This window comes from Trichoderma asperellum, chromosome 3, assembly GCF_020647865.1.
Source record: "Trichoderma asperellum chromosome 3, complete sequence".
Lineage (NCBI taxonomy): Eukaryota > Fungi > Ascomycota > Sordariomycetes > Hypocreales > Hypocreaceae > Trichoderma > Trichoderma asperellum.
The window spans coordinates 4,969,009-4,988,596 of record NC_089417.1 but is presented as its reverse complement, the minus strand read 5'-3'; the positions used below and the strand labels follow the sequence as shown (position 1 = coordinate 4,988,596).

The 19,588-nt window shown below is 50.4% G+C and overlaps 8 protein-coding genes across 8 annotated transcripts; 3 read left to right on the top strand and 5 right to left on the bottom strand.

The window, feature by feature from the left end:
• Positions 1-312: 312 nt before the first annotated feature.
• Positions 313-1,502, top strand: TrAFT101_006255 (uncharacterized protein; the record flags this gene model as incomplete). Its single annotated transcript, XM_024900225.2, has 4 exons — positions 313-742; positions 816-1,099; positions 1,194-1,309; positions 1,367-1,502. The coding sequence occupies 4 exons, from the start codon at positions 313-315 to the stop codon at positions 1,500-1,502; spliced, it is 966 nt and encodes a 321-aa protein (XP_024760787.2).
• Positions 1,503-1,568: 66 nt separating this feature from the next.
• TrAFT101_006254 (uncharacterized protein) lies at positions 1,569-2,036 on the top strand (the record flags this gene model as incomplete). The annotated part of the gene is made up of 1 exon (XM_066127699.1): positions 1,569-2,036. The coding sequence occupies one exon, from the start codon at positions 1,569-1,571 to the stop codon at positions 2,034-2,036; it is 468 nt and encodes a 155-aa protein (XP_065983812.1).
• Positions 2,037-2,757: 721 nt separating this feature from the next.
• On the bottom strand, positions 2,758-4,502 carry TrAFT101_006253 (uncharacterized protein). The gene is made up of 3 exons (XM_024903974.2): positions 4,276-4,502; positions 4,130-4,218; positions 2,758-4,058 (listed from the first exon to the last, which is right to left on the bottom strand). Exons 1-3 carry the CDS (start codon positions 4,348-4,350, stop codon positions 2,981-2,983), a joined length of 1,242 nt encoding a protein of 413 aa, XP_024760786.2. The 5' UTR covers positions 4,351-4,502; the 3' UTR covers positions 2,758-2,980.
• A 245-nt stretch (positions 4,503-4,747) lies between these two features.
• Positions 4,748-9,743, top strand: CDC28 (Cyclin-dependent kinase catalytic subunit). Its single transcript, XM_024903973.2, has 2 exons — positions 4,748-9,126; positions 9,225-9,743. The coding sequence occupies exon 1, from the start codon at positions 4,871-4,873 to the stop codon at positions 7,430-7,432; it is 2,562 nt and encodes an 853-aa protein (XP_024760785.2). The 5' UTR covers positions 4,748-4,870; the 3' UTR covers positions 7,433-9,126; positions 9,225-9,743.
• Positions 7,422-8,736, bottom strand: TrAFT101_006251 (uncharacterized protein). The gene is made up of 2 exons (XM_024908239.2): positions 7,922-8,736; positions 7,422-7,816 (listed from the first exon to the last, which is right to left on the bottom strand). The coding sequence occupies exons 1-2, from the start codon at positions 8,679-8,681 to the stop codon at positions 7,521-7,523; spliced, it is 1,056 nt and encodes a 351-aa protein (XP_024760784.2). The 5' UTR covers positions 8,682-8,736; the 3' UTR covers positions 7,422-7,520.
• A 1,762-nt stretch (positions 9,744-11,505) lies between the features above and the next one.
• TrAFT101_006250 (uncharacterized protein) lies at positions 11,506-13,704 on the bottom strand (the record flags this gene model as incomplete). Its single annotated transcript, XM_024909882.2, has 3 exons — positions 11,506-13,056; positions 13,128-13,565; positions 13,639-13,704. 3 exons carry the CDS (start codon positions 13,702-13,704, stop codon positions 11,506-11,508), a joined length of 2,055 nt encoding a protein of 684 aa, XP_024760779.2.
• A 1,105-nt stretch (positions 13,705-14,809) lies between these two features.
• Positions 14,810-15,427, bottom strand: TrAFT101_006249 (uncharacterized protein; the record flags this gene model as incomplete). The annotated part of the gene is made up of 1 exon (XM_066127698.1): positions 14,810-15,427. The coding sequence occupies one exon, from the start codon at positions 15,425-15,427 to the stop codon at positions 14,810-14,812; it is 618 nt and encodes a 205-aa protein (XP_065983811.1).
• Positions 15,428-15,540: 113 nt separating this feature from the next.
• Positions 15,541-18,236, bottom strand: TrAFT101_006248 (uncharacterized protein; the record flags this gene model as incomplete). The annotated part of the gene is made up of 3 exons (XM_066127697.1): positions 15,541-15,549; positions 15,723-16,195; positions 16,319-18,236. The coding sequence occupies 3 exons, from the start codon at positions 18,234-18,236 to the stop codon at positions 15,541-15,543; spliced, it is 2,400 nt and encodes a 799-aa protein (XP_065983810.1).
• Between the last annotated feature and the right edge of the window lie 1,352 nt (positions 18,237-19,588).

Below are 19,588 nucleotides of genomic sequence, written 5' to 3'. Positions count from 1 at the left end.
CAATGGCAGCTGGACGAATGAAAAGGGCTCTTCATAGGAAGATCTATCTGATTAGTGCGTTTAGCACCAACTGTGGCGCTGCGTCTTTTGAAGATTCAGCACTAAAGCCAGTAACTGTAGCTTACCGCTGTCAGAGAAGTGCCTGTTTGTCAGCTTGTCTTCTAACCTCGCTTATTACTTCTCACTCTCAGTAATCTTCAATTATCGCCACAACTTCAAACCTCATATTCCGTATATAAACTTGCTTTTGACGCCCAAACACAATAACCTCTCACACCTCTTTATGCGTCAGCCGTAACCTCATCGGTCGCCATGTCGAATCGAGGCGAGAGCGTCATCCTACCCAGCAACGCCGTCTTCCTAGTTCACAAGGTTGGCGGCACTAAAGCCGGCCGAGGTTCTCAATGGGAAACTCGCACAAAATCTATGCGCGTCGCCCCAAATCTGGCGCCTCGTATATCTGTGGCAGTCGATGGAAATAACGACTCGAAATCAAATCCCAATAACACCGAGGGGGGTTCCCGGGAGTTTGTCGCCTACACACCTGGAAAACGACAACAGTTAACAAAGCGACCAAAAGAAGTCAAACGCGGCCGGCGTGCCAAACGCTCTGCGACACCGCCAAAAGATCGCTCTTTAGTATCTGTTAAAAAGGAACCGAAGTTGTCTTGCAACCCAAGTCCCATGCCACCGGAGCTCCCCGTTGGCCTGGTAGGACATGCTCTTCTTTACATCAATTTCTGTATGCTGCTACCTCTGCTCTTGTTACATCACGCTTGGTTCTTTACATTCAGCATAACTAACTGTTATCCAAGACTTCCATTCAATAGCCGCTGGCACATATACCCTACCATGTCTCCTTTTCAACCCCGCCAAAAGAGACTGGTTTCCCAAAATGATGGAAGATGAAGCTTGGCGGTGTATCATTCTGTCTCTCTCGGCCAACAGCCTGGCCTCGTTGACAGGTTCTTCCTCCAATTACGTTGATTCCCACTCTCTTCTTGATGAGGCGCTACGGCAGCTCAAGAACCGGGTTGCGAGTGGCTCTCTACCCACTGATCAGACGCTGGGGGCAATATCCTGCTTGGCCATGTGGAGTGTAAGTTATTGGGCTATATTCGTCTCCCTTTCTTTTATTTCTTTAAATAACTACTATACTGCACCGGCTGTTGATATAGACTGACTTGATGAAGAATGACCAAGGCAACCATGATAAAGCTTGGATTCACGCCCGAGGACTTGCAGAACTCGTCAAATTACGAGGCGGCTTTTCCAAAATTGATAATAGAATGAGATCTAAAGTGTATCGGTAAGAAATCTGTATTTCCGTTGACTCTATGTAGCTGTGACTCATGAGACCTTTTAGAGGTGTTTTTGATATTGCAGTGGACGTTGATAAGCCCCCACTACTAGACGATGGCCTTCGGGACTCTCCAAGCAGAGAGATCATTTCAGAAGACAGCTTAGACTCGGAATCTGAGCTACCTTTATCCGAGTGCTGAATCCCACCCCGACTGTCTAGCATCTTTCATGACATCACACAGCTTAACGCCGTTGTTGACGATGCTATGGCTCGTAACATCAAGTTGGACACGGATCATCTCTACGAGTCTGTCTTTGGGCTTTACAATCGTCTTCTCAGTTGCCAATCAGACAAGATGGGCGACTGCGAAAACAGCTTGCGCATCTCTCTCATCTTGTACATCAAGTCTCTCACATCAAATGGGCGTTTTAACGCAACATCTATGAACTTGGTTCGCAAACTTCAGGCTTCTATCCAAGGCTGCTTACACTCTCCATCGCCCCTAGGGAGGTGGGAGCTATTTATGGGTAGTATGGCTTCTTCAGAAGGAACTGTTGAACAGCGATGGTTCTTTCAATATTCGGCTGCAGCCATGGCTGAAAGCCACATGGCCAGCGAAGATGGTTGGACGGCATTCCAAGCAGAGCTGAACAGCATTTTGTGGGTTAAGCCAGTCCACGAAGCTGCTGGATATCATCTGTGGTTGCAGATTACGGGAGCTCAGCCTACGTGATCATAAGTCGCATCTTGCAACACAAACTTACGTCCGTGTGGAGCAAAACACCCACGATACACAAATACAACGACGTTGATTCATCATCTAGGGTTTGGGGAAACAGAATCATACTCCTCTCAAACACCACTTCCACCGATGATTGGCAACATCACTCTAACGCCAAACATCCTACACATGCACAGCCAAAAAGAGTTCTACAGGAAAGGACAACATGGCAAATAAATGCGCTTGGTGATCGCTCAAGATTAATATCTCTCTGCGAGAATATGAATGCGATAAAACATCAGCACGGTTTATAAGCCATTGATAATGTATGAGAGCTCCGTAAACATAAGCACAGAAAACCTATCCACAGACCTCACACCTTTCGAATCCATAAAACAATACATATACCATGCGGCAATTACGATACAAGACGCTCTTTGGATTGGCAGTATTGATGGTGAGGGAGTACACATCTCAGAATCAAGAAGAAAGAACAATATCACAGCCGCTTTATACATCGATAGTCTGGAGGGGAAAAGTTGGCAGACTACAACTTGGATGCGCAATCCAGGCTTACGTGCGGCCTATCATGTTGCAAATTAAATACGCAGGCAGATGCTAATACGAATGAAGGCGGAATTAGTTCGATTACAGCACTAGAGGCTTGATAGCAGAATCGCAAACTATCACACACATTAATGTAGATATGCTGCCATTCACAGCAGCGCTGGGAGAAGGTTCATGGATATTATGCGGCTCATTGAGAGAGCTGATAGTAATAGACATGTCAAGTATGGCTCAATTGCCAGTGCCAGACGAATAAAATCATGCCCGTGCTTTACAAGTGCCATGTATATATACAATCCACAAGTCTATGATAGAAGAAAAAATTACGCGACATAGTACCCTACATAACTCCTCTTGCTTCCCTTTTGCTATATCCTTCTTTTACCGGATCATAACTCGTCACGTTCATGCTGAATATCGGGTCGCCCGCTATCTTTGTGTAGGTCTACTCCCTTTTTCAACCGCCACTTCTCCCATAGGTCCCAGAACTCATTCTCCATCTTCTTGTCCATCTGATCTGGCAAAATAACCTCGTACGTGACATACAAGTTGCCGAATTCATGTTTGTGGTAGACACTTTCGCCCTCTTCGTGCCATACCGGCATACCCTCGCCAGAAATAGTCTCTACCAGTCCGCTTTGGACGACTTGGCCACGTTCGCGGCCGAGACGCACAACGTGCTTATCGAGGTGAGTGAGATTGCGAGTCCAGCCACCCATCCAAGCCTCACGCAGGGAGAGAACCTCTGTCCAGTACAAATCGTGGCCTTTCCGTCGGAAGAAAGTGCCGTCGACTTTGTCGGGGTTATCGTCATAAGAAGGAGCTGCCTCGGCAAGATTGACAATGAGATCGCCGGGAACCCAGTCTGGGCTTTGGTCGGCTTCGTTCTCAAACACCACTTTCGCGTCTCGGCCGATACCGCGCTCGACAGTCAGGCTAACCGTTGACAGTTTACGCTCAACCCGATTGCCATGGCAGATAGGACACTTGTTCTTGATACTCTTGCCCGTACCGCCACAATGATCGCATCGGACCTGCATCTGCTGGAACATGCCAGGGGCAAGCTGTTGCTTAACAATTCGGATACCATGTCCACCGCAAACGTTGCAGGTCTCGACCTTTCCGTCTGCGCTGCCTGAACCCTCGCATCTTTCACAAATGTGCTGCTTCTCCCACTGGAACTCGGTAGTAGCGCCGTTGTAAAAGTCGCGGAGGGAAATTTCTACTTTGACTTCGACGTTGCTGCCTCGGGGCTCGCGACTTGATCTTCCGAAATGTCCATGGCCACCAAAGAATCTGCTGAAGAGGTCGAAGGGGTCGCCGCCGCCGCCGCCTCCACCACGTTGACGATGGGACTGGACGCCGTCGTGGCCATAGCGGTCGTAGACTTTTCGAAGCTCGGAATCGCTTAGTACTTCGTAGGCTTCTGAGACTTGAACGAATTTTTCGTGTGCTGTTTCATCGCCTCTAAAAGAAAGTAGCATTGCAATTAGTAAACATTGTAAAAGTCATGGCGCAGATGCGGTGGAAGGACATACGGATTCTTATCAGGGTGGAACTTCTTCGAAAGCTGGCGGTAGGCAGACTTCAGCTGCTTATCTGTCGCAGATTTATCGACTCCCAAGATCTATTCCATGACTGTCAGCATCATTGTGTTCGAAGAAGAGAAAAAGTGTTGGCACACTTTGTAGAAGTCCTCGGCGCAGAATGCAAGTGATACTAGGGCCAACAAGACGAAGATCGCCCCGCGGAGTATCATGGTGCTGCCTCGTAGTAATTGACCTTTCCAGTAGAGAAAATAATTAATGAATAAAAAATCTCTCAGAAAATTTTGTCGTAATATTCTCTTTCCGAGCTGCTTCTGTAGTAGCAGGGCTCGCGTGATGTGCAGAAAAAGAGAGAAAGGCGGACACGCAGCTTTGTAAGTTACAGCGTGTTAACATTTCCAGTTGCGTCGACGTGTAAATTAGTGGCTTTTTGGGTCTCTAGCAGCACCTGCATCATAGGTGATAAGCAGCCGGTAGGGCTATCGCAGAGCCCCGATTGGCTGGCGGATGAACTGCGGGCAATTACTGAGGACCCCAGAATTTAGTATCTCCACTAAAAGTTAGCAGGTGCTGCTACTTCTTCACTCTATTTTAGGTAGCATCGCGTCTCATCTTCAGCAGGCCCGCTGTGGTGAAGGCAAATTTCGGGAAGATTCCAGGAGGCAAAATAGAAGACAGGACACTTAGTTTTTGCATTCTGTGAGGGCTGTTCGGTTTTCAACACTTCCGAAGATGAGTTCCAAGAAATATGCCTTCGTTCCGATGGACGATGGCGACTCCTCGGATCGCCACAAGGAGAGTCGCATGAGATCGCGACAGGAGTATCTCAAGAAAAGAGAGGCAGAGCGCTTGGCCCTGCTGAGGAGGCAAGTCGCCGAGGAGACAGCCGAACTGAGGAGCGGAGTGCGCTTGTCAGAGAGGGAAAAGGCAGAGTTTACCAAGAACCGAGAGCTTCTGCGGCTGGCTGAAGAGCGGCTGAGAATCGATGACCATCAAGATGGATACGTGATGCCAGAAGACTACATCACCGAAAAGGGCAAACTGGATCGTAAGAAGAAGGAAGAAGCCTTATATAAACGCCATGTCGAGCGGGACGAGTACGGCCAGGAGAAATTTGTCACAGAGCACGATGAGTGGGAGAGAGAGCAGACTACCAAAGCCAAAGCGCAGATTCAGGGCCGAGAGCGGGAAAACGAGGACTACGACTATGTATTGGATGACGCGCAGTATATCCAGTGGAGCCTGGACTCACGGATGCCAGGCGAGCGCAAGAATTTGACAAAGGAGCAGCAGTTTCTGGAGGCACAGATTGAGGCGGCAGAGAAGAAGGCATTGTCGATCCAGGAGACAAGAAAGAGTCTACCCATCTACCAATACCGAGAGCAGTTCCTGGAAGCGCTAGAACAGTATCAGATCCTCGTCATTGTAGGAGAAACTGGCAGTGGCAAGACGACTCAGCTACCTCAGTATCTCCATGAGGCTGGGTATACAAAGAACGGTATGAAGGTGGGATGCACACAACCACGACGAGTGGCGGCTATGAGTGTGGCTGCGCGTGTTGCGGAAGAAGTTGGCGTCAAGGTTGGCCATGAAGTCGGCTACTCTATCCGATTTGAAGACTGCTCAAGTGAAAAGACGATACTCAAGTATATGACTGATGGTATGCTGTTACGAGAGTTCATGACAGAGCCAGACTTGGCAGGATATTCAGCTATCATGATTGACGAGGCCCACGAGCGGACGGTCCACACGGATATTTTGCTAGCTTTGGTTAAAGATCTGGCAAGAGAGCGAAAAGACTTGAAGCTCCTAATTTCTTCCGCTACCATGAACGCCGAGAAATTTGCGCAGTATTTCGATGACGCCCCCATTTTCAACATCCCTGGACGGCGTTATCCTGTCGACATTTACTATACCCCAGCGCCTGAAGCCAACTACCTCGCTGCGGCCATCACAACTGTGTTCCAGATCCACACAACCCAGGGCAAGGGAGACATTCTCATATTTCTGACTGGACAAGACGAAATCGAAGCGGCTGAGATGGAGATTGCTGAGACGGCAAAGAAGCTGGGGAATCGAATCAAGGAGCTTGTTATCTGCCCAATCTACGCAAACTTACCATCGGAACTCCAAGCAAAGATTTTTGAACCAACGCCAGAGGGTGCACGCAAAGTTGTGCTGGCGACAAATATTGCGGAAACTAGTTTGACCATTGACGGCATCGTATATGTCATTGACCCAGGATACGTCAAAGAAAATGTCTATAACCCGGCTACAGGCATGTCAAACTTGGTCGTTGTTCCATGCTCTCGCGCATCTGCCAACCAGCGAAGTGGTCGTGCCGGACGTGTAGGGCCTGGCAAGTGTTTCCGACTATATACCAAGTTTGCTTATATGAACGAGATGGACGAATCACCGCTGCCTGAAATCCAGAGGACAAATCTCAACGGAGTTGTGCTGCAGCTCAAATCACTGGGTATCAACGAGCTGCTCGATTTCGAGTTCATGGATCCACCTCCAACAGAAGCTCTCATCGGCGCCTTGAATCAACTCTTTGCTCTCCAGGCTCTCAACCACAAGGGCGAGCTGACCAAGATTGGCCGTCAAATGGCCGAATTCCCAACTGATCCTATGCTGGCAAAAGCAGTACTGGCGGCTGACAAGGAAGGATGTGTGGAGGAAGTACTCTCCATCGTCTCCATGCTGGGTGAAGCTTCTGCCCTCTTCTTCAGGCCAAAGGACAAGAAGCTGCATGCTGATAGCGCTCGAAATCGATTCACCATCAAGGATGGAGGCGACCACATTTCATTACTCAATGTCTGGAACCAATGGGTCGACAGTGGCTTTTCGCCAATCTGGGCCAAGGAGAACTTTTTGCAGCAACGCTCACTAACACGCGCCCGAGACGTGCGAGATCAGCTTGCCAAGCTCTGTGAACGTGTCGAGGTCGCCCCCTCAACATGCGGCTCCAACAACCTACGGCCCATCAAGCGTGCCATCACAGCTGGATTTTTCCCCAATGCTGCACGGCTGCAGAAGAGCGGCGATAGCTATCGAACGGTCAAGAACAGCACAACAGTATGGATTCACCCAAGTAGCGTGCTGATGTCGATAGACCCACCAGAGAAGATGGTGATTTATTTTGAATTGGTGCAGACGACCAAGGAGTATATGCGCAGCGTAATGCCGATTGAGGCTGCATGGCTGGCAGAGCTAGCTCCTCATTTTCACAAGAAAAAAGATATTGAAGCTTTGGAGGAAAAGAAGATGCCAAAACAAAACCGACGAGACTGATGTTTCAGTCATTGTAATTTTTTTTTTTTTTGGCTTGATTTATTGCGACATACATAATCATAATCTCTAGCCCAGAATGAAGGAAGTTCTAGTTTTCCCCTTCAGCCTTTGGCTCATCTTCCCACCGATACATGATTTCCGTCCTCATAGTATACTTGAGGCCCTCTATGACCTCCACTCCTTCATGGTACAACAGCTGATGCTGGAAGATGAGGACACTGCCTGCCTTGGGATCAACATCCATTCGCCTCTTCTTATCGAGCGATGAAAAAGCGGTTGCACCTCCGACAAGGCCTTCGTCACTGAGGTAGAGATGCAATGTATAGTACGTCTCTTGAATGGAACCATCAGGGTTTTCAGATGAGTACGCGCCATCACAGTGCCCTGGGATGGCTCGTTAGCTCTCGGAGAATGAAAAAGTCAGAAACCCAAAGGGGGAAAAAAAAAAAAGAAAAAAAATTCTTGCGCTACACGCGTTGCTTTACTTACTCCTGAAGAACATGCCCGGTCCATACTTGAGGAACCTCATCCGCTCGTTTAAACCGGCAAATTTCCATGTCCCTTTCTTACTGCGGTCACGGTATGGCCTTGGGCATGGAGCTGTGGCAACGAGCTCCTGCAGTCCTTCAGCTTGGGCACAGCGATCCCATAGACGGTCGACAAGAAGTTGCGTGTCCCAGATGATTCGATCGCTGTGGCGATAGTTTGGTGCCGAAGCTTCTACTCCTGGAGCTACGCTAACAAGAGCGGGCTTCCAGGGAGAATCACCCGGCTTCTCAAGGGGAGCAGAAGCCTCGGCGTAGGCAATTAGCTCGCTGCACTCTTCTCGGGATAGGACGTTGTCGAGGATCCACGCCTTGCATTTGGCGTACTCGGGCAGCCCAGATTCTTTGAAAGGAACGGGTCTTATTGTGACAGGCTCAGACGCTGGGCCAGTAAGAAATGTGTCTGGGATGTCTACTGGATTAGACTTGTAGTCTACGCTGATGAAGCCGTTGAATGACATGCTGGCAGACGTATTGGTTGGTGCTGTTGAAGAAGAAGAAGAAGAAGCTGCAGATGAAGAGGTGGATTTGAATAGCCGAGAGAGCATGATCAATCGGATCCAATCAAGGCAAAATATATAAGACTTGAGGCTGAAAATTAGATGGGGCTTCACCGTAACTTTTTCCTGTTTATAGGTTTGCCTAAATATGCAGCTTACACGCAGGCAGCTAACTATAATTTGTATGCAAAAATGACATGACATGACGCAGCGAGAGCGCAGCCAGCTATTTAAACACGACTATTCTATCTGCTTTTTCGGAACAAGTGGCACAATCCAATTACAAAAAGCAAAATAACATCAAAAAGGCCAAATCATCAGTGAAACTCTGGCCTCATGACTTTTACTCCCAGCCCAACCAGGCAGTGCAAATGCGGCTGCCTTGAGCCCCTTCGCCGTGGAACCGAAATCCGCTGCCGATCCGGTATTGCTGTAGTGCGCATGCACGCTAAAGCGCCGCCTAATTGAATCCTAATCCACCTGAGGCTAGCTTTCCTGGTGCCTGGAGCTGGCTATGCGGAGCAGCTGGAATGTCGACTCTGCCGCGGATGTACCAGCGTGATTTGGAGAGAAGAAGGACTTCGGGGCATGTATCGTGGGATACTTGCCCACCTGGGCAGTTTGGTTTACAGTCTATAACAAGAGCAAGGTCTGGATGGCCCAATATTACGGCACGTTCTCGTCCACAGTCGAGTAGCCGGATTCTATAGCTATTCGTGTGTGGCGTTTATACTGACATTATCGCAGATAACACGCATCAATCTAATCAATTTTTGGTCTTCCATCATTGCTGGTGCCAGTCTGGGTTTTCAAGACCCGGCTCATGTCACAGAGATGATGCACATTACATGTATCCGAAGCCTAGAAACACTTTGACTGCCAGACAGATACTGAACCATCCCTCGCACTGCAGATCTACTCTTGATGCTGCCAAAAAGATGTACACGTCTGAAGGAGTAGTATCGTTCTAATCTGGTTCACGGAATGGAACTTATCTTTTGTCAGAATACGCATTCCTCCCGGCCCGTTTTCTCTTGTTCCAGACATTGTACCAGGATAGCAATGAAGAGTATCGAGGAGACTCGGAAAGGAGGAAGGCGGTGTAGCATTACCTGTACGTACATAGCATGGGAGTTTTGTTTTTAAATAAAGCCATTACTTGGATTATGTGTGCATTTAAAGTCTACATGCTGTTGGATATTGAGTGTGCCATCTCATCCCCGACCTGATTCTCTTCTGGCTGCCCTTATGGATGATCTCGTATATCTATGGCGGTTAGTCGAATTCAAGGTTTTTCGAACTGGCTCAAGGCTGCTTGGACGTACACAAATAATATGCTTGCCATGGTGAATGCTGCGACTGGCGCCATGAATTTCTGTAGACTGTAAGAACATGCGCATGTTTGTTTTTTGGAGTTTTAGATTGCAACTCTTTTGACTTACTCGAGGGCCCATACCTCGGATTTGGGTATATGAGCTGTTTTGGGTGACGATGGAAAATGATGCCGGGGGCCGTTTTCGCTTGTTTAAACTGATTAAGTGAGTGTACGTATGTCTGCGCCTATGGGCACTTTAACAAGGCCCGTGCGCCGGGAGTTTATTATAGTTGTATTTGTGAATGAGGAAGCCGAACTCGCATTTAGTTGTAAGATTGGTTTGTGCATGTGTTTTATTCAAGTCGAGAAGCTATAACTTCAAAGGATTGGTGGGTGGAAAAGCTAGTAGGCTCTCAAGTAGTCTACAAACTCACTGGATGTCACGCCACAATCCAACTAAAAGTGGATTAGTACTTGTTAGTATAATCATTATCCTTGAACAACTTTTTACGTGTACTACGTAATAAACCTATGCGAGTTTCACGAGTCTCTTTAAAGGGAGTGCTCGAAGGGAAATACTGGATCTGAAACTAAACGTGACATTGGACAAGGTTTTATATTTCGGTGTACTATGAAGCAAACGGTGACAATACCTCGGGCAGCAGTTTTCATCAAATGCCTCGTCATCATTTTACACAGCCGGGTTTCACAGCAATTTTAATCATCCCCAAGGGCATCGGCCGACCTAATTGGAAATAACCACTGCTGTAGGTATTCTATGTGATAAAAGTCCACGGCAGCTAAGGAGCGTTGTTAGAGCATTTTCAGTCCCTTTTCCCGCAGTGATGCTCTTAAGTACCGCTTGTCATACTCCAAGTGCACTCAGTCAAACACGCCGCAGCAGCAGGGCAATCCCAGTCGCCAACACAAATCCTGCAACATTCAGTATCATACTTGGCCGAAGCATGAGTAACAAAGGCTACGAAGGCTTACTCTTGCGACATAAATTTTATAGCAAAGATGGATTGCATAAAATATCATGCGTTAACTTTTCGCCTCCATATAAAATAGATCCCCCCAAGACCTAGAAGCATACTAAGCCTCCAGACCCAGATAGCAACCCCGTTGCTGACGCTTTCTCGCGCCAAAACGAGCAATTACCTCTGTTCTACCTTCAACATCCTCGCGTGATAGAAACTCATTTCCAAGCTATCCATTTGATGCCCGGTTGTTTTCGTTGACGTTCCCCAACTCAGAGAATAGACTACCCTACTGTCATTTCCTTGTCATCGTAAACTCCAATTCAGCAATTTTGGCCTTTGTCTTCTCCTCATTACACGGGATTCTCAGCTGGTGAGTCCAGCGATCATTGCTTGAGGCTAGCTGCATGGCTTAGCGGCCTTTTTCTTCACAGCATTTATAACCTCAGGCCTCATCTCAGGCAATATGTATTGCATCGAATGATCGAATGACACGAGGCGCGCCTCTCCATCTTCTTCACAGCAATTTTAATCCTCCCCGAGGCTTTAATTCACCGCTATAAAAGTACACGCCTACAAGTATAATCATAAAGACTACTTACTACATTAACATAAGAATTGCTGTGCTAGTACCTTGAGCATCTTGTATATAATTTCGAATGCAAAGTTAAAACATTCATTGTCCACACGAAATATGCTTCAGCAGACATCCCGCCTAAGAACCCATGTTACCCTAGTTACACGTATTACACGCTCTACAAGCCTCAGCTCCCACTTCAACGCTCCGATTCTGTTCCTGCGTCGACACAGCAACATCCAGCCCTGGATTCCCCCTGAAGAAATTAAACGGCTTCAGCCCAACAACCATCTTCTCCGACGGCATAACTGGCCAATCTTCAATACGCGGGTTATGCGTTGACCCAAACGTATGCCAAACAACAATATCCTCATTCCGCACAGACGTCTTAGCCAAAGCGTCCATCCGCCTCCTCTCAATAGCCGAGGCAATGCCATCTCCTCCTCGAGACTGCATCGTATGCCGCCCAGCCGGGAAAAGCTCCTCGTCATCATAGCGAGTAACCCAAATCGCATGCTTCCCATACTCCGAACGCCGCGCATGGTGAGACGTCGGATGAGAAAGCAGCATCTGGCTGTAAAACGGCACAATCTTAAACCCCACAGGCGTCCCGGTTACGGGATTGACAACCTGCTCATTCACAATCTTAAAAGTCCTATTCGTGGCAAAATCCAGATCCAGCCCCTGCTCATTATCAATCATCTGCTTGCTTGTCACATACCCTACTCCCAGCGGGTTATGAACCTCGGGATCCTCAATCGGCAGGGCATGGCTCTCCTCAACCTGCAACGAGTTTGCATGCCCATCAATCGCCGGGTCGATGCGAAGACAGAAAAGATGCTGGTGATACGGCGCAAGCACACCCGGCGCCACAACAGTTCCATACGGCACTGTTTCTCCCACGGCAATTGGCGCAGTCGACAAAATGCCCGTTGCTCGCACCTCGTAATGGATCGAGGCATCTTGTCCAAAGTGGAACGCAAAGATGTACTCGTAGTTGCTGACAGTGATGATGGTCTGCAGCACCAGAATGCGAGACCGCGTCACAACGGCATTCTTTGTGCGGAAATTGGTATGCTTCCATAAAATGCCGTCGTCCTGCTCATGGCAGCAAATCACGTTGGGCATCTTCAGCGGTTCACCAGACCGCGTGTTATGCCACCCGTCAAAGTACTTGATCGTCCCCAAACAATCGCACCCAAGCTGAAGATTGTTGGCATTGATGCCAGCCCCGTCGTTGCCCAGGTCAAAGGCTGCCTTTCGCTGGTACGGCGATCGGGGATCTCCATAAGGCACAAACATCTCCGCCAGCGACAGGCGATAGAAGAGGCTGCGCCCATCATAGCGAACATCATGAAGCGTGAGACCCTCTCGATAGTTGAAGCCGACGTGCAGATTCCACTTCTCCCAGGTTATCGAATTTCCATCGACATGGAATGAAGGACCCTCTGGCTGTACGACCTGGTATGGTTTTGTGGTCTGTCGGTATTCTGATCGTAGACTTGGGTGATATTCACTGTCTGTGGCTGGGTGGATCTTGCTGCGGTCATATGGCCGAGACTCGTTGTGAATTCTTTCGGCGTGGCTTGACGGCAGCCGATAGACTTTGATAACATGTAGTTTCTCATCTACTTCAGCGCAGATATCCAGCGGATATGCGTAGTAATTGGCATCTGCATTGCTCGTAAGGCGCATATAGAACCAGCACTGGGATGAATGGTCAGAATAAGTATATACGCGCACACACATATATACGTATTAACAAGCAGTGCACGCACCATGGTTATTCTCTCAGTCATGTCATTCATGCCATCCGTTGCATAAGCCCACGCTTCGACACAGACCACCGCCTCAGGAGGAAGCTGCAGAGTCTGTATCTCGGCTTGCACTCGCTCATCCGCTAGGCAGGCCCTCTCGACCTCGCCCATGTAGCTCGAATCAATATACGAGTGTTTTCCCTTGAGATTCTCAAGCTTCACTACAGATTGTTCGTCCAAGTCGACGATCAGTTCAAATAGTTGACTTGCTTCCTTTGGCGTTGGCGAAGCAATCACCTGAACGCGAGCTTGACGTGCTGGGCGAGCGGTTTGTGAAGCAGTTCCATTCTGTTGGCTATCGAGAAACGCAATCATGTCCCTCTTGAGAGGCTCCTTTAGAGTGATGAAGCGAAAATTCGGGTCTTGGCCTGCGAAGCATGGCCGTACAATGGATGCGGCCTGGAGGTGCAGGTTAGGCGCGAGCCGTCATGGAAGGACAGTTGAGAGACGAGGCATGGGCCCAAGTATGTACCTTTTGTATTTCCTCAGGCGAAAGGGGATCAAACGGATGCGAGCGGTAGGATGCCATAGTCGGCATTGTCCAGGTTGTTTCGTGCTTCAATGTTCTTTTTCGGTTTGTTGCTTTAGTTAAAGACCAAGAGTTTCCGTGATAAATATGCATGTAATAGTGCTTTGGCTCAGTTCAAGTTCAATCGTTGCACCCTGAACCAGCAAACCCCTCTACCCTTTTATAGTTTATACAACACCCAAGGCACCTATTGATATTTTGGCTCAGCAGTGATCCCTCCACTCCATCGCGTTACGTACAATCCATCTCCCAGATTTTCTCGCAGCGATGCCGTCTAAGGGAAAGGCTAGTGTGCGGCTGTTGGGGGTAGCGGCCGATAAAGGCGCGGGCCTGCAGCCTCCAAAGGAATTGTTTCCCACCGCGCTCTGCCTCCAAAGGCAATCATCTCCACGCAGCGTGGGAGGCGTCGCTGCGCCCTCTCGGTGGTACAGCCCTTAGAGGAACAACGGCTGCATGTGATGTTTTACAAGGCGCTGTGCCGTGAGTCAGCGTTGTTCCAAGTTGTCATAGTTATTTCAAATCGAGGGAGTAGATGAGAAGGGATTGAGCATGGTTTCGACATCAGCATTGCATCAGAGCAGCTCATAGTGCTGGTGTAAGCTGTATATACTGTGGTGTAGTGCGAACAGGTCAGTCGTTGGTGGCTTGTGGCTCGTTATAGCGCATTAGAACCATTGTTGCCCGCTATAAATGGGGCTCCATGTAATCTGCTCTCGGATTCAAGCATCCAACTTTACATCGTCTTCAAAATATCCACGTTTCATTCCATCGTCTCTCCTCCATCACATCACACAAACAAGACAGTGGAAATCTATAAAACCAGTCACACACTATTAATAAATTATTATAAAAGAAAAAAGCTGCAGAGCACTCGCTTCTTTTCTATATCTCATTAAACAAACAGCATACAAAAACAGCTTTAGCCATACATTTCTTATAACCCAAACATCATCATTAAAGCAAGCATAAAAATTCATCAATCGTGAAACAAACGGAAAACATAAATCATAGCATTAACGTCAAAAGGAGAAAAAGAAAAGAGAGGCAAGAGAGAAATATATCGTCGTCAAAAAGTCGTCATCGTCAAATCGTCATCGAATCGTTCCAAGTCCCATCATCTCCTCCTCTTATGTCTCCTATCTCCATCCTCATCGTCGTCGTCTCCTCCTCCTCCTCCTCTTCGTCCTCCTTCTCCATCGCCACCTCCTCCACTGCCACCAGCAGCTTGAAGAGCTCCCGCCAACGGTCCCAGTTGCCCCAATAAATCGCCGCCAAGCACATCGCCAACCACGCTCACCCAACTGCGCCGCCCCTGTAAAGCTCCCGTCACGCCGCTCACTATTTTCTGGATTTGCTCAGGGTCGGTACCAGCAAGCTGCCACCCACCGTGGATGTTCAGACCACCAGGCCGGTCCGCCAAACGATGAAATTCGCCGCTTCTAGTAGTCAGCCGGCTCCTGCCATGGCGCCCACCGTCCAATGGTCTCCCATGTGAGTCGAAACGGTCAGGCAAATTTTCGACTTCATCGTCAGAATCCGAGTAATGATGTCTCCGATGCCTACCCTCATGACCACGGTTAGGGGAACGATCGTGAGTGGTATCGGATGATTGTCGACGGTGGCGATTTGATCGGTTGAATTGGTTTTCACGGCGTGTATCACTAGATCTGCCTTCAGACTCCGAACTGTCTGATTCAGATCTGAGTTCGTGCTCCTTTTTATGCCTCTTCATCGTTATAGTGCTCGTCGGAGAAAGCGGCCCAAACGACACAGACTTTCTTCTACCAAGGGGAAACCCAGGTGGGGGAATCTCGATGCGAGGCGGCGGCAGCTGCTTGAGCGGTTTTATGGCCTCTGAAAAAGACGAACAGGTTAGCCTCAACAGATATCCTGTATTATCCACAAGACTTTGTCTAATTTGAAGAATCCAAAAAAATTGTTCTTGCAAAAAAAGTACGACTCAACGCACCCTCAGATGGTCCGCCCTTCTGTTCAGGTGGATTCTTGTTTCTGGAGAGGTCACTCACATAATCTTGCGGGAAGCTACCGCCCGCCGGTGGCCCTGGAGGGGGAGGTCCAGGGGGGGGAGCCGGGCCCGAAGGCGGGGGTCCAGCTGGCGGGCGGGCGTATCCTGGCACTCCTGAAGAGTTACCAGGAGGCGGCGGTCCCGAAGGTGGCGGGGGACCAGCCGGTGGAGGTGGAGGCGCGTACCCGTGGTAATCTTGAGGCACATAGGGGTGGTACTCACGAGGTTCCGGCACAGTGGGGTCAGTATACGGCGTGTAGGAGTGCTCGCGCGGCGGAACATTAGCCGGAGGCGGCGGCGGCCCGGCAGCTGGGGGAGGTGCTGGGGGAGGGGGGACATTTCCAGGGATGCTGGATCCCGGAGTTGTGGGATAAGGGGGAGCCCCGTAGTAGGCGCCGCCGGAGGCATTTGGGGGTGAATGCGGCCTGTTTTGGTCTTCAAAGTAGGCTCCGTTTGAAGGGACCTTGGGGTAGCCTACAAGAGCTCAAAAGTAAGTTATCGTTTGAAAGAAGACGCACCGAATAGAAGAAAAAAAAAAGAAACCAAGAGAAAGAGAAACAGCCAGAATGGCTTGGGGCTATGAGGGGGGAATCTTACGTTGTCCTTGCTCCTCGCGCTCCCTCGAGCGCCTCTCCTTCGACCGTCTCTCCTTTCTATCCTCTTTCCTCTCCTCTCGCTTCTCTTCCCGTCTCTCTTCTTCCCTACGCTCTCTTTCCTTTCTGTCCTTGTATTCTTTGATTCCCGCCGCCGCAGCGCCTGCGGCAGCCATGTCTCGCAGCTGACTTCTGCTTCGTTTCCTCTCCTCGTCGGACTCAGAAGAAGAAGATGGGTCTCTTTCACGTCTTCTCCGTCGGTTTCGCCGCCTTTCCTCGGCCTCGGATTCATATCCTTGGCCAGTTGGAGAGCGCGGATCGGGTGGTAGGGGATCGTGCCCGTACTCAATCAAGCCTAGCCCAGGATCAGCCACGGCTTCGGAATAAAGGGATCTGGCTCTCGACCTGCTCCTGCTCCTGCTCCTGCTCCTACTGTGTGAGTTGTGTCCATCGTACTCGCGATCTTCATCGCTGTATCCACGAGAGGCCGATTCCCCTCTCTCCCTCTCCTTCTTCTTATCATGGTGATCTTTCCACATCTTGCCAGCCACGCCTACTGCTGCAGCGCCGGCAGCAAGCTCGGCGCCACGGCGAAGCGCGGACTTGCTGCGGGATCTGCTGCCATGTCGAGAGTGTCGTGACTTGGATCGCGACTTTGACTTGTCACGAAAATGCTTCACGATACCAGCAGTCGCCGCGGTTCCGATGGCCGCCTTGGCCAGGGTGGAGAGACTGCGCTTGCGGCTGGGCTTGCGCGAGTGAGAGCGATCAGAGTAGTAGTCTTCATCAGATGAATAGTATCCTCGATTTCGGCTTCGTCCTCGGCGCCTCTCCTCCTTTTCAGCCTTGCTGGCTTGGTGATACTTGACGGCACCAGCTGCGGCGAGGGCAACGGCGGCGATTCCCAGACCTTTCTTGAGCGTCGAATGGCGATCGGGGGATTCATTGCCGTCACCCCAGTGCTCTTCATAGGCGCTGTGGGCTCGTCTGATGGCCTCGGTTCCGATGGCTCCCAGAGCAGCACCGGCAAGAACCTTCTTACCACGGTGCTCCGAAATCTCTCCGTACTCGTTGGGGCGACTGGAGAGCAGAGCAGTGATGCCAGCGCCGGCAAGGGCACCCTCAGCTAGATGGCGCTTGTGGTGATCTGAGCTCTGGCTTCGCTCGCGACGAGTGGTGCGACGAGAGTAGTAATAGTCATCCTCGTCGCTGTGGTAGTCGTCCCGTCGCGGGCGGCGATCGCCTTTGTAGGGGCCAATCTCTCGTCTTTCGCGGCGGTAATAATACTCTTCATCGTAAGGAGCGGGGCGAGCGACTTCTCGGTCGCCCTCTCTCTCTCTGAGCACAATGATGCTGGGATCCTGCCGGGGAATGACTATCTGCTGCGGGGGGGCTTCCTGGACAATAATCTTCTGGTCCGGAGCCCGTTGGCGGACCACGACGGGAGAAGACGTATGATCTGGCTCGCGGTAATACTCAGTCTCTTTGCGATAGCGATCGACCTCATGGCCATGGCCGTCGTCAAAGCGCTCCTCGACTCTCTTTTCCACTCGCACATCTTCCTCATGGTGGCGAGGGCGTCTTTCCCTCTCCCAGTCGCGATCCGTCTCCCGGCGCTCGACATCACGCTCATAGAAGACGGTGCGGGAGCGATCAGCCTCGACGTCTACGGCCGAGCGTGGCCTGTCCGGGACATATGCTCGCTCTCTTCGCTCATACTCGACAAAATCCCGCTCGCCAGGCCCAGAGTAGCGTGAGCGGCGTTCGTCGTCCATCTCAACAAACTTCTCAACACGGTCGTATCGCTCTACTCGGGGTTGGTTGACTTTGTATCGGGTCACAGTGGTGCTCTTGAAGCGCTCGTCGTCAGAATCGTTTTCGCGGCGTTCTCGATAGACCTTTGTAGTTCTATAGTCGGCCATCTCTCCAACCTAGCGCTGTCTGCTAGGTATATATCTCTCTCTCGCTCGCTATCTCTCACACTGTTTTGTCCACTCTTTCTTTCTCCGCTCTTTTAAATCGTCACTTAGATGAGGTACCAGGCAATTATGACGCGGGAGAGAAGGAAGAGCCAGGGCGCAAAGGCAGACACAGTAAGTACAGTATAAAGGATTCTGAGAGGCTGAAAAAAAAAAAGCACAAGGAGGGGTAACGAAGAAGGGAAAGGGAAAGGATATGACGCAGAAGAGTCGCCAAGTTATCCCACCCCTTGCTGTAACCGTACTAATACTTGCACAGCAGAGGGTCCTATGCCGGTGCTTGGAGCGGCTGCAACGGAGGAGGCAGCGTCTGCTGCAGGATAACGTCAGGACAGTACAAATAGCGTCGAGAGCGGGCCTCGCTGGGTGTGGACAGCTGATGACAATGTCTCATTGGGAGGAGGGGCCGAGCAGCAGTTGGAAGCTGGTCGAAGGTGGGCTGCTGACTCTGAGCTGCGTGAGAGAGAGGCCAGCTAACGGAGGGCTAGACAAGGGCAGGGGGTTCTTGGACTGGACGAGGCTAAGAATGCTGTGCGTTGATCTCGCTGGATCTTTTTGGGCTGCTTCTTTTGTTTTCTCTTTGCCCGGTGATATCGGGTTCCGCGTAAATTAGCGGCAGGGCGGTGGCAGTTCGTCTGTTGCTGTTGCTTGGATGAGCTGCCGCGTGTGTCGTGTCTTTGCCGCCGCATCGCCCCTCGTCTCGCTCTGCCTCGCAGCGTCACCCGCATCGCCAGCATCGCCAGCACCATCGTCAAATCACAGTCTCAACCATCCCTTGGTCCCAATCGTCTTCGACATTCGTCGCCTACAGTGCCACTCGGCACCGTCCACCTGTTCGACCTCGACCTGTGCCAACCCGGAAATCCTGCCACCCCCTCCCAACAAAACAGGCGAACCGCCGTGGTTGGTCACCTGCATGAATCTGGAAGAAAGCGGCCGGCGCCTTGTGACCAGGCAGAAGCGTGGCGCGGGGCCCAGTGGCTGCTCTTCACAGGAACCACGAGGGGCGCGAGTTTTTTCCGTCGCAGCGCCGAGCGCTCTGCACCACCCGATTCTTCTTTCTCGTTCTTTCTGCTCACGCAGCCAAGCCATGCGGTGACACAGTCTCAGCCTCACTCTCTGCTAATTTCTTAGCCCTCTGGTCTGTCGCCGTGACCCCGCCGCGCGCTCTGCCTCTTGCGCTCTCGCATGTTGCCCGCGTCAGGGAACGGTCAGTCCAGCGACAGCAGAATCACGCGTTTGGCGAGATGCGGTGATGCCTGCTCTGAGACCAAGATGTCTCCTGCTACATCTGC